This window comes from Actinia tenebrosa, unplaced genomic scaffold, assembly GCF_029948245.1.
Source record: "Actinia tenebrosa isolate PJP-AT-01 unplaced genomic scaffold, QUT_ActTen_1.0 PGA_scaffold8__29_contigs__length_14323225, whole genome shotgun sequence".
Classification (NCBI taxonomy): Eukaryota; Metazoa; Cnidaria; class Anthozoa; order Actiniaria; family Actiniidae; genus Actinia; species Actinia tenebrosa.
This window is the reverse complement of record NW_028292585.1, coordinates 11,046,651-11,059,828: the sequence shown is the minus strand read 5'-3', so window position 1 is coordinate 11,059,828 and position 13,178 is coordinate 11,046,651. Positions and strand designations below refer to the sequence as shown.

At 35.8% G+C, this 13,178-nt stretch overlaps 1 protein-coding gene across 5 annotated transcripts in view; it reads right to left on the bottom strand.

Annotated features, from left to right (window-relative positions):
• Nucleotides 1-1,988: 1,988 nt before the first annotated feature.
• LOC116305596 (polycystin-1-like protein 2) overlaps nucleotides 1,989-13,178 on the bottom strand; it is a 106,925-nt gene continuing 95,735 nt past the window's right edge. For 4 of the 5 annotated variants that reach the window (XM_089024410.1, XM_089024409.1, XM_031715534.2 and 1 more), the window contains 11 exons: nucleotides 12,891-13,053; nucleotides 12,580-12,762; nucleotides 10,992-11,054; nucleotides 9,092-9,217; nucleotides 8,587-8,805; nucleotides 8,245-8,493; nucleotides 7,343-8,116; nucleotides 7,033-7,269; nucleotides 5,361-6,659; nucleotides 4,579-4,750; nucleotides 1,989-3,960 (listed from right to left, as the gene is read on the bottom strand). In XM_089024410.1, coding sequence (XP_088880536.1) covers nucleotides 2,033-3,960; nucleotides 4,579-4,750; nucleotides 5,361-6,659; nucleotides 7,033-7,269; nucleotides 7,343-8,116; nucleotides 8,245-8,493; nucleotides 8,587-8,805; nucleotides 9,092-9,217; nucleotides 10,992-11,054; nucleotides 12,580-12,762; nucleotides 12,891-13,053 — 5,413 coding nt within the window. In that variant the 3' untranslated portion in view covers nucleotides 1,989-2,032. The remainder of the gene's footprint in view (nucleotides 3,961-4,578; nucleotides 4,751-5,360; nucleotides 6,660-7,032; nucleotides 7,270-7,342; nucleotides 8,117-8,244; nucleotides 8,494-8,586; nucleotides 8,806-9,091; nucleotides 9,218-10,991; nucleotides 11,055-12,579; nucleotides 12,763-12,890; nucleotides 13,054-13,178) is intronic. The other variant, XM_089024411.1, reaches the window with a different exon arrangement.

The window sequence follows — 13,178 nt, the reverse complement described above, 5'->3', positions numbered from 1 at the left end:
TTGTATGCCAAACGGGAGGGAAAGTCCCCTGTAAAGCTGCTAATGCCACATACGAGATTAAATGCACCGAGTGCAACCAGAAGTACATAGGAGAGACAGCCCTCAACACATATACAAGAGGAAAAGAATATTTGCGGGAGATGGACTCCAAAAATGAAGGATCAGTATTGTGGAAGCACGCTAAAGAAAAACATCAGGGAACTATACCAGACTACACGTGTAATGTAACAGAATTGTTTCAGAGAGATGCACTACTCGGGCCCCGTCCACACGTATCCGGAAATTTTTGTATCCGCAAATTATTTTTTGCGGATACGAAAATGTTTGCGTTCACACGCAGCGTATTCGAATCGTTTTCACTGTACACACATATCCGTTTTCGTAAAATTTGCGAATACGGACACAAAAATTTCCGGACACGTGTGGACGCAACTCGTATCCGCAAAAAAAAAAATTTGCCGATACGTGTGGACGGGGCCTCAGACAAGTAAGCGAAGAGGTGAAGATCGACAGAGAAAGACCTAAAATAAACACTAAAAAACGAATGGAACTTTATCAACATTGCGCGCGCAACAATAAATTAATTTGATTAGAGCGCGCGCCCCTTAGTGTTTGTTCGCGTGTTTGTAATTTTCCTAACGGATTATAATACAGTGGACTGAAGAGGTTGAATTAAACGAAACTAGTTTCCACTGAATATTTATTTCTCATTAGAGTACATGTTAAAAGGTTAGTACTACCAACATATTTTTCAAGGAACGATAATTGTATGAGCATAGTAATGAAATGCTAGGTACTTCTACAATACCTAATAGTTTGGTTTAGTTTTAAGATTAAAGCAAAAAAATTAAACCTCACTTTTGACTATGAAAAACATACAAAAATATAGACTTAAAGCAAACTAGTAATTCTAATTTTAAATACTCAGCATCATTAAGGCATGGCTCTCAGATGAAAAACTGTTTAGCTATATCATAGCCAGTTTTCTACGAATCTTACCCAAACTTGGCAAGTTAATGTCTTTTGTGAAAAGGAGACTTAAAGCCTTGGTTGCCATGGAAACTAAGTCACGTGACAACCAGATCGCCATCTTGGATTTTTAAACAAGCCGTTTGAATACGTACCGAAACATCTTTAAAAGTCATGAAATGCAGATTACTATTCATATTTACAATGCCTATATGGATCTAATTGGATATTTTGGAAAATATTTTAAATTTAATTTTTAGAATATTTTCTATTTTTTCCAAAAAATTGAAAATATTCTAAAACTTAAACTTAATATAATTTCCAAGATATCCAATTAGATCCATATAGGCTATGCAAATATAAAAAGGAATATGGATTTTCAGGACTTTTGAAGTATTTTCAATAGGACTTCAAAAGGCTTGTTTAAAAAATCCAAGATGGCGGCCTTGTGGTCACGTGACATGGTTTCCATGGTAACACATATGTGGTAATTGCTTGCCTTGAAGAATTACTACTACGAGCCAAAATTGAGAAAGATTCATTATAAACTGTCAAAGATATGAATAAATGACTGATTTTCCATCATTTCCTCAAAAGAGCCATGCCTTAATGGTGCTGAGTAATTCTGCACCGTAAAAGTTGCGTTATTAAAAGTGGAATACAACAACAGTCGTCCCACGGGTTTCATGTTTCATGAAAAAGAGTTGATTGGCTTCAAACACACTAAAATAAACCCCGCTATTCACACATTTCAAGATAATATATTGTTTTTTTTAATAGATATACACGAATATTGTTTTTTTTCTTTCCGTGAGATATATAAACGAAGCAAAACCAAATGTCCAAAAATACATGGGAGGAGTTTGTTAATTAACGTTATGTATAAAAATGAAATGTTACACTGTCTTTAACCCATCATTCTTTGAATTCTTAGCGTTTTTGTCAATTATAAGTGAAATTAAGGCCGCAAAGTTAAGAGAGAGAGAAAGAGAGCCCCCCCCCCCCCCCCCCCCCCCCCACATCCCGCCTCCAAAAATTCGCAAATTTGGCCATGCAGGAATGTTTATTCGTTTCCATCTGATCCAGCTATTGAAGTTGTCGTTGTATCGACAGTCGGATATTTAGGCGTTAAAAGCCTTGAATTTTCATTTGCTGTAGATCCATCTTCGTCCTCATCCATTAAGAGATATTTCGACTGTCTCACTCCTTGATAATTGAGTGCTCTAGAAGATGAAAAGGGTGAATAGCGGCCACTGAAGTAACTATGGTTCGGTCTATCGAATATTGAAGTAACAGGTTCTAACGGCCGATCAAATATTGATCTTTCGTAAGGCGGCGGCCGATCAAATATCGATGTTTGTTGCGAGCTGGTAACTGGGCTGATTTCGACTTCTGGGCTGTCCCATTTTGGCGATGCATAAGCCTGAGATTCATACTCTTTTGGAAGGGGCAACAATTTATTGCCTTCCAGCGAATGAAGGGAGGTGAGAGATTGTTTGAGATCAGTAATGTTACTCTTTATGTCATCTAAATTTTCATCACTTAAAAGATCGTGAAACGACTCGATGGACGCAAGGAAAACCAGACCGCTTTTCTTTCGATTAGACTCGTCTTCGCAAACATCTGTTTCTTTAACTTCTTCGGCATGTAGCCTGTGATACTCTTCTTCTTTTCGTTTTCTTCTTTGTCTTATGAAGCGTTCCGCAATTGACAATATTTTGGTTTGCACATTCTTGTATTCTTCAAGGAACAGCTTATACTTGCTTCCGAAGTAAGAAAACATGAAATCGCAGAGATCAGCATCAGCAAAATCATCAGAATTTTCGTCCTCCCTTGTTTCTTCGTACGACTCGTTAAGGATCGCTAGGAACATGTTTAATAGTATCATGGTCATGGAAAACATAAACACAAAAGTAAATATCGGGCCTATGATGCCATTTGTAGATTGCAGCTCATAAAAATGCATTTCTCCTCCTAGGAGCATTTGCATAACGGAGCGTAAGGACTGGAAAAAAGATGAGTAGGCTGTAACTGTGGCTCCAAAAGCAAGGAATCCCAGTTGAGTGAACCCCAAAAGAATAGCAACAAAAATGATGAAAAACGACCATATGTTTTTAGCAGATCTTACTAAAGTTCCAGTCATTTGGCATATGCTGCGATTGAATCTGATAAGTCGAAGGAATTTGATCGTGACGATGAAAATAACCAGAGAAAGCAAATATATCTCTAAATCTGACCACAAAATAATGTAATCGATGCTCGAGGTCTCGTAAGGGTTGTTCTGCACTTTTCGAACGAAGTCACTAGTGTATTTCTCTTTAAAAAAGAACATCACGATAGCCGATACAGCACTGATAATCTGCACTAGCTCCATCCAGTTCCAGAATTGTCTCACATACGCACGTCCTTGGCGGTATACCTTCCCGATTTCAACGAAGAAGAAGAAAAGAATCATGAGCATGAGCATCAGCTGACAAACTTGGTAGAAAGATTGAAAGGTTTGATCTGATGAAGAATACAAAACCAGCGTTTTAATTGTTGTTCGTACATTTGTTCCACCTGTTGTGAATCTCTCGTATAGATATTTAACGTGACTGAAAAGTAAAGTTGCTGGATCAAAGACGGTGATTTCAACTATCACAGCTGCAGTTTTATCATCTATCCACTTGTGATATTCTAAGTTATTAATTACGTCCATGGCTTGTCCGACATCGTAACCTAAGTCAGCAACAAAGCCTCCCCCATCATAGGAAACCTCAGCTCCTTGAAAAGGTAAAGAATTCAACGATCGTGCGGTTCGATATCTCCAGGGTTTGGGACAAAGGTCCCATAACTCAAACAAGCTCATTGTTGCATTAACGTTATAGACTGGGTTCCATCCAGGCATATTAAATTCTGTTTTGTCTTCATGCTCATGCGAGTATTTTGGAATGCACCTTTTGAATTGATGTGAAATTCGTGGCTCTTTTTTCTCAATAGAACAATGACGCTCTGCAATACAAATAAATAAAAGTAAACATGATTTTAATGTGAAAAAAATGACAATGAGAATGCAATGATGTACATTAAATATATGATTTAATGATATAAAAATATTAAAAATAGTATTAAAAAATCAAAAGCCGCATTAATGTCTGGTCCTTTTATGCCACCTGGGAAACAGTGTTTGATGAACACAGGCTGTGGATACTATTTGTCTTCCTTTGAAACATTCAAAAGAAAAGAAAAGAAAAGAAAAGAAAAGAAAAGAAAAGAAAAGAAAAGAAAAGAAAAGAAAAGAAAAGAAAAGAAAAGAAAAGAAAAGAAAAGAAAAGAAAAACTTTGATATCCTAATGCAATATCAGTAATGTGTTTTGTGCAAGAAGATTTTAGGGATTAATAAAAACTGCTTATTTATTTATAAGATACCTTGGTATTTTATTTGGCATGACCAGGGATTATTAAGAGTTCCATTTTTTAAAACATGGTTTCAGTACGTAAATAAACGAATAGTGTACATGTGCACAATTGAAAGAGCGTGGGGATAGCTTGTTGCCGCCTTCGACAAAGCCTCAGGTCAGCCTTTTTGTTAACATATAACAAGAAAAAAGTTATAAAATGTATACAAACCTGGCCGCATCCTTAGCTGTCTAAGACGGGGCATTCCTACTATAAACATCTCTCGATTACTAACAAAACCCTCTTCAGAGGTAAAAGGTTCGCCATTATACCAATCAGTGTCATATAACGCTGGCAGCAGTTTGTTTTTGGTCCAATTCCAAAATTTGTCCGTCGTCAATGCCTATCAAAAAATTAAACACAAATTCATATATATTATATTTATTATATCTTGCAATATGGCTTGGCCATGGTAGCAGACTTATCAGCTGGATTGGTTTGCACTATTCTGAGTGATTATTGTCATTGATTAATGGAAATGATCTTTTTTTCATAATAAATAATATTTTTCTTTACTTAGTTTACTTTTTCTTTACTGAGCGCTTGTAGGGGAATAGTCGTTTGTAATCTGACATTCAATAAGCAAAGTTCATTAAGAAGTGAACTTGCGACGTTTGGATATTGTGTAATAAGACAGTATTTATGAGTATATGCTTCTAATAAAACTTCGAAAACTTGATCCAATTTTTTTCCATCATTAGTATAAGTATCGCGGATATTTTGACAGCCGGACAACGTATTTTCCTTTTTTATATTAGTATATTAGGCATTAACACTAAGAAATGTGTGTTTTGTTTCTATTTTAGCAGAAAAAATAAGACCCCCAAAAAAGTCTGAGAACGCCAACTTCAGTCGTTGGACCAAAAACGTTATTTTTTGAAATAGGTGTATAAAATACCGCCAAAATTTGAAGTAGTGAAAACTGAGATTGTGAATAAATTAATTTTACATACCTTTTCAAAACCACTGCATAATTTTTCCATTCCTTCAGTCATGTGATACCTCGAAACGCTTCTATTTCCGTAGCACACCACAGTTACAAGAAGCAAGAAAATCATGAAGAATATTATTTCCACCAAAGTTCTAAACATTTCGATGACCTTCTTTTGATATTCTCTTTGTTTCTCGAGTTCTTCTCCTCTTGGTGCCACGCAGCCCTTACGATTGCCATTTTCTTTTTCGTTTTTCAGAGATTCGCCAAGGACAACATCATTTTCAGGGGGTTTCTTCAAAACCAACGACAATAGAGATGCGATTGCAATGACTTTTATTGGTTGAGTTATGATGACATCTTGGAAAAATGAAACCATAATAGACGTCAGCCACTGATTCGATGTATTTGCACCCCACATCAAACTATAAAACACAGTGAATGTAGCTGCAGCTAAGGACGTTAAGATGCACAAAGTCCAACCAATGTATATGAAGAAATGGGGCAAGCACCCTGGAGTCTTTTTCTTTTTGCTATTGGAGTTTCCATCTTCCCTGTGATTGTCATTGTCAGGAACGTTTTGTTTGATATTTCTAAATATTGTCACAATTAAGATGTTGACAGGAATAGCCACAATACTGCTTTGTATTCCAATCTTGATCTGGGTCCAGCTCATTTTTAGTGGCCCGATATTAAAAGTGTCCTTTGGTTCTGTTCCAAACTGATAAAACATGGCATTGGTGACCATAGCTGCAAAAAGGATAGAGAGGCAACAGGAAAGCCTTTGGCATCTTGTAAATGTGTTGTGGGGTGGTCTTGTGAAGATGGATAGCCAAAGGTGTCCCTCTCCTAAGCTACGGGCTGTTCGGGAGTGAAATAGATTTTTGAAACCTGAAAGTTGCTTCTTATCTGCTTTAAGGATTTCTACCTCAATTTGGCCATCTCCTTTCTCAACAGCAAGCCATCTATTTCCCAGGAAGTGCCACTGTTCTCCTGTCTGTGCATCGGTTATGAGAACTTGTTGGAAAAACCACGCAGGACTTGGGCCAGAATTGTCATGCCACAGTTTAATTTTGAGCAATTCACCAACAGACACAGGTAATGCAATGGTGAAGTTGTTAACACTACCTCGCGAAAAAAAGGTTTTGTTAAGGCTTTTATCCGTAAGCAATATGTCATCCGACTTTCCCTCTTCGCCATAGATCCTTATACCAACATTCGCTGTCGTTCCGTATCCTCTCCACATGCCCGTCTGTACAGATATCTGGTAGATATATCCCTCTTGCATATCTTTTTCCCTGAGATACACATTAGCAATAACCTGTAAATAAACATGTATTTTAATTGTTTTTGTTTGTTTGTTCGTTTGTTTGTTTGTTTTTTTTGTTGTTGTTGTTGTTTGTTTTTTTTTGCAATTTTACCAAAACTTAAAGAATTTTCAAAACTTGTGTCGTTGCAATGATTTTCATAGCGTGATGTTTGATAAATCAAGCCAAAGAGTGACTTTCCATTTATATAGTACTTGATGATTTGTTACTTTTATTAGGCTTGAGAGTGATTGTAGACCCCATGGTTGGGAAACACTTGGCATATCGTGCTTAGTACCTTAACTACCTTCTAGGTTTTTTCAATAAACCCTCATAAAAAAACTTGCCCTTGGCCGGCTTTCAAATATTATTTTTAGCATATTTTACCTTAGTATCGTCTCTTTTATCAGCTTTTCTTGCAAAAACAAGTCCAATAAAGTACAACCCAAACAATCCACAGACAGTTGCTAACACGACAAAGTTTCCTGTTTCTCCAAGTCTTCCAAATTCTGCAAACACTTTGTCGAAGTCAATAGGGTTAGGTGCGACAAAGAAATCACCGCCAAATGCAGACAAATGCGTGCACAAGCAGTGAAGCTTTCTAGCATTAGACTTTGGACCAACCTATGGAGATGATAATGTGTTCGTTTGAGTAACATAATTTGTTAATCCTGTATTATAGCAACAAAATAAATACCTTGCATCCCTCGCTTGTCCATTTTGATTGCTTTTCAGACCAATATAGGCACGAAGTTACACTTACAGACATTGTGTAATTGACATCTGTGCTACCATTATATAAAGGGACTATAATTAATGGAGTAGGAGCTGGGGTGGTAGGAGGGTCTTTTACGCCAATACACCCTCTCTTCACTCTTCCGCTGTGACTGTAACAGTCCCTTCTTAATCGAGCACTTATCACTTCTCCATCCGAAGGATTCACAGGGTCCATACTTTGTACAGGGGTGTACTGAACACCAATATAATGAATGCCTATTTCACCAGTACTAGCACTCGAAATGGTTAGAGTGTAAGGATCATCAGTGCAATTTTGATACCCCATTTCAACGTCATAATTTAAACAGCTCGTGTAATCTGGCATGATCTTTTTCAAATCGTAAGAATCAGGAGTAGGCTTCAACAAGTGTCGTACGTATACTACTAGGTTGATTCCATCTTGTGGTTTAATGGTAACAGAAACTGCAGCATCATGGGATGGGATTGTTATTTGGTGACTTCGAATATTTTTCTTATTTTTACTTGGCTTAACAAAATACTCGTTTGACGAATTATTCACATTCTGTGGCTCTTCTTGGAGTTTTTGTGGTATATATAACTCAATAGGCTTTGACAGTCCTGTGATATCGAGTACTTTTCCATGGCTGGTTTTAAATTTGAACTCTACAACGGATGACCTGACATTTTTTGAGCTCGAATCCCAAGTAAATGGATTTTCATCAAATGCCATCATCTGATTAATAAAAGAAGAAACAAAAACTATAAATTTTTGAAGCATTTACTGAAGATTGAAACATTTAATAATTGAACTTCTAAAAACATTTATAATAACCTATCAGTTATCCAGTACAATTTATGTACCTGAGAATCAATAGCGGCCATATTGTCAGAGTTGTTTCCAAATAGTGTATCCGCGGAAGGCAATGCCACTTCGCTATCTCCTTCTCCCAGTTTTTTGTTGCCCATTTTGGAAGCCATTTGTCGGTCTAACAGTAACGCCATATTTTTTGTCTTGAAAACACTTGGCTTTTCCCCCACCGTTTTTGTTGATAGAAGACTTCCACCAACTACTTCCATTAGTTGTAACGTTTTCTCCGACATTTCTTTCCCCTGTTTAAAAGATATTCAAGTCATAAGAAATTAATTTTATACTAACAATAAATATATACTAAATTTACACTGAAACTCTACCGTTTACTTTACCTTTTTTTTCGTTTCCTCGCTCTCCTTGTCAGGTTTATGTCTATTTCCTCTTTTCTCCTTTTCATTCGCTGTTTCCTTGGCTTCATTGGATGCTGCGCTCAGGATGTTGCCAATACCATGAAGAAGACTTGCACCAACTTTCTGCAAAAGTTCTGGATTATCATTTTTCTGATTAGCCATGAACAAAGCAGTATCTTCCAACAGGCCGACAGCGTTTTCCTACAAATTATAGCAATAAAGTGGTATTCGTAAGTATTTCAGTTTATTAAATATTTGTTGCCACAGACTGGTTTTGAATCTGTATCAGAACGCACCAGGCAACTATAAATATTTAAATACTTATTACAGGATGAGAACAGGAATAGACCTAAAAGCCAGAGGCTTATCAGAGAAGACTCATGACAAACGTCAGAGCTTCGTAAATACGCTTTCTATCAGCTTATTCTGATGAAATCAAACAAAGGCTCTTGTCTATACCAAAAGAAAGTTATTTGAAATTACTAACTTGTGATTTTTGGGAAATTTCATCTTTTTGGCCAGTTGCTAATGCAACTACCGCAGCCACTTGAGTCACCTGCTCCAAATTTTTCACTTTCACCTTGGAGATTTGATCGATTATACCATCTTTTAGCTGAATAATTGAAAAAAGCTATAAAATTTTAGTTAAAATTCTTTAAGAAGATCTTTTGAGAAAAACAAAAACGGGTTGAACAACATCACGGAGATTGCGCTTGTCACATTAATAATAAGCATTCGTTGAACGTTGTACATTTTTTTTCAATTGCCCCTCGCCTATTGCAGCATATTACTAATCTTCTCCGCTTTATCACTTTTTTCCTCTTTTCCTTGTTTGGATTTACTCTTTCCCGCATCACTATGGTATAGAAGCATTCTCAATTATTACAACAAAAATAAATGAATAAATTAAGATTTCAAAAGATTAAATTTGTACACGAAGTACTTTAGTCACTCTAATTGCCCTATTTCACTATGATGTCTCAGCATGTTTTCCCAACACCATATACGGTATTTGGAGGCGGTTATTGTTTTCCTAAGTTCTAAAAAAATACAATTCCTTGCAGTTTTCCTTGTTTTTGTTGCTGTTTTTGTGTCCCTCCAACGATCATGGTTCTCAGGCCCGCTCAAGCAAAAAAAATTTTTTTCAAGTGACGTCATAATAAAATAAGGCAATTTTACGGTCTGTAATTGCCTTATTTCACTATGACGTCACATTAAAACAATCTATTGTTTAAACGCAAAGGATCATGGTCGTCGGATGGGGTCAAATCAACGCAAATTCACCGAAAATTGTTCTAAAACCGGTATCAATCCACGAAGAGAAGTAGAATAGCCAGCAAACGCTCAGAATATTTTTTAGTACATATTAACACATATTGTACTATCTGAAAACCAGGCCATTTTAGATTAAACTGTTTCGCTAGGAGCAAATTTTGTTGAATTTTCTATTGGATTTGGCGATTCTATCCCCCACATAAACAAGAAGTAACGTCATAGTGAAATAGGGCAATTATACTATGGTGAGGAGAACTATCCTGCTTCCTTCTCAGCTTTTATGAAAACCCAAATTTTCGTCTTAAAAGCTGAAAAGGCGCTGAAAAGGAAGAGGAAAAGAATCATGTCAGGTGTGTTGTCGAGTGAATATTGTGCTTAGTTTTAAGGCGTTGATGTTGATGTCATTCGTGTTTACATGTAGATTTTAAGCTTTTATTTATCTGCGTTTTTATCTATTTATTTTTTTGGTATGGTGCTATTCAGACTTTGACCTTTTCACATTGTTTTTAAATTTACAACTGAAATATAACCATGATCTGTTTTAGGGTATTATTGTTCCTTATTCAGTTTTTAAGAGAAAAGTTCGTTTTGGTACAGGTCAAAGCACTATTTACGTTATGTAAACATGGTTTTTTAAACAACTGAATCTAAATATAGGCTTATAGGTGTTTAAATACGCTTATGAAATGAAGATTGAAAAAGAAAAGAAGATTGACTGAGGAGCTTTATTATAATGGTTTACAAGGCGCATTTTTAGTTATACATGAACTTATTGTTATGATTATTTGGTGAAATTTTATGCCATTGAAAGAAGTTTAATCAAGTTGAAGACGAAAGCAGAAAATGTTGACGAATGCTGAAGATTGTTGAAGCTGAGTGAAGTACAGCAAAAAGTAAATAAGATGATCGACATTGATGAGATTTTCGATAGTGCACAATTGTATAACGAACTATGTTGGAATGAAGTGGAATGCTCACACGAAGGGATCGGATATTGACTTGGATTCTTGGACTTGGATTCTTAATGTTTTTTTATTATGTGGACGTGAAATGGACATTATGATTCATGACTGGACCTCTAAAATGAACGCTTTTCCGAGCGCTGTACTTACGTTTTTTACGCTACTCTTGGTTACCTTTAACTTTGAGCGTAATTGAGTACGAACGATATCAACCTACAGAAATAATTGTTAAGGTTTTCATTGTGATTGAATTCTATAAGAATAATGCGTCTCGACGGCCGGACTCGCCATCTCTCCGACCAAAAACATTAATCCTCCAAGTAAGGAAATACATTCATATTAATCATAGTTAACACATAATTAGTATACTGTATTTACAACAAAAGCCACAAAGTTTACATATAAGTGAAAACGTATGAAAAATATAGAACCAGCTTACTGTGGCTACCCTAGAATAGGTGAAAAGGTAGGAGGGGTGTAAATGGTAGAAAAAATAGAAAAAAAGAAAAGATAGAAAAATGACGCAAAGAGATAAAGATCAACAACAGCAACTGCAAAACAAACAGTCCCACAAACAAAAAACAAAAAAGAAATCAACAGTAGGAGAGAGAGAGAGAGAGAGAGAGAGAGAGAGAGAGAGAGAGAGAGAGAGAGAGAGAGAACCTGCTAACACATCACATTCTCACAAATACGGCAACCAATGTTAGTATATACATATTAGAGCTAATTAGTATACAGTGATACATATACGGAGCACAGAAAAACAACATTTAGCTAGATAAAAGCGAGAGGAAAAATTAAACTCAGAAAAACAAATCGACTTTGATTATTGTTTTGTATTGAAGATCAAGAAATAATCAAAAAAATGATTCAAATACTAGTCAGTGCACTATTCGCAACGTTGCAATTGAATTTACAATACTATATCTACTGGTCCTCTTGAGGTTTAATGATGTTGAACATTTGATCTCGTCGAGTCTCGATGGCATGTTAAAATCGTAATATATTGAATGCGCGACCTATAGCAGTTGGAGTCGACTTCATGCTTAATTCTTTTCACTACTCATAACGTTATATTCGAATCGGCAGTACTACATCTACTGTTCCTCTTGAAGTTTAATGCAGTGTTGAACATTTCATCACGTCGAGTCTCAATGACATATGTTAAAATCTTAATATATTGAACTCGTGACCTATTGCAGTTGGAGTCGGCTTCATGCTTTAGTCTCTTCACTACTCATAACGTTATGTTCGAATTTACAGCGCTACATCTACTGTTCCTCTTGAAGTTTAATACAATTTTGAACATTTTATTGCGGAGAGTCTCGTTATCATGTTAAAATCTTAATATCTCGAACTTGGCCATTTTATTTTATTTAATATTTAATGTTATTGGAATTGGTATTTCCACATCAAAATGAATTAGAGATAATATATAAATATATATTTATAGTTGATTTTGTTAATGTTCACTACTAAAAATGCAAACAGTACAAACAAGTGTAATTAGAATTATCATACTCAAGATTGAGACATCTAAATCATTCAAATATTTATATATTAGCTCCATTCAATTTATCTACTGGTACTTTAAGACTGAATTCGTTTGTTTTGGCAGTAGCCACATGCACACATTGGGTGCCTAGTTTTGATGTTATCATTGTTGCAGTCATTTTTTTCGTTGTTTTAGTGTGTGGTTAATTACATGAACTGTTAATGTGGCCATAAACTGACTTACCGATTTTCTGTCTGTAGCTTCTATGTTTCCCTCGCTTTTATCAACAAGTGAAAGGACTGCATATGCCATTTGGGTAGCCTTGCTCACATCTCCCGATTTTAGAAGATTACCCATGGCACTGTTTTTTCCGCTTGTCATTGACTTTAGTGTGCCTGAAACATCTTTAGTAATCATTGGCTTAACCTTGTAAAAAGAAAGAAAGAACAAAAAAACAAAACAAAAAAAAAAGAAAAAAAAAAAAAAAAAGCAAAATTATTAGATTAAAGGCAAATTTTAAAATGTGATTTTCGTTGATATCAATGACTACTTACAAATACGAAGGTAAAGTCCATGGATGAACCTCCGAAAGAATCAGAAACAAGCACCTCGATAGGAACAATGTAGTCTGCCACAGGATCTCCAAGAGGTAATCTAGTTATTATATGATTACTAAAGGTCTTTTCGATGACGATCATGCCTGTGTTGGTGTGGTATCTAGAACGAAAACATGTCTAAATGAGTCCATGAAAGAAGCCTGACTGGAAAGCAGCTTAACGCAACTGGCATATCAAGCTATAAGCGAAAAACTTCGTTACATGAAAGCCGCGTGTGAAAATAAT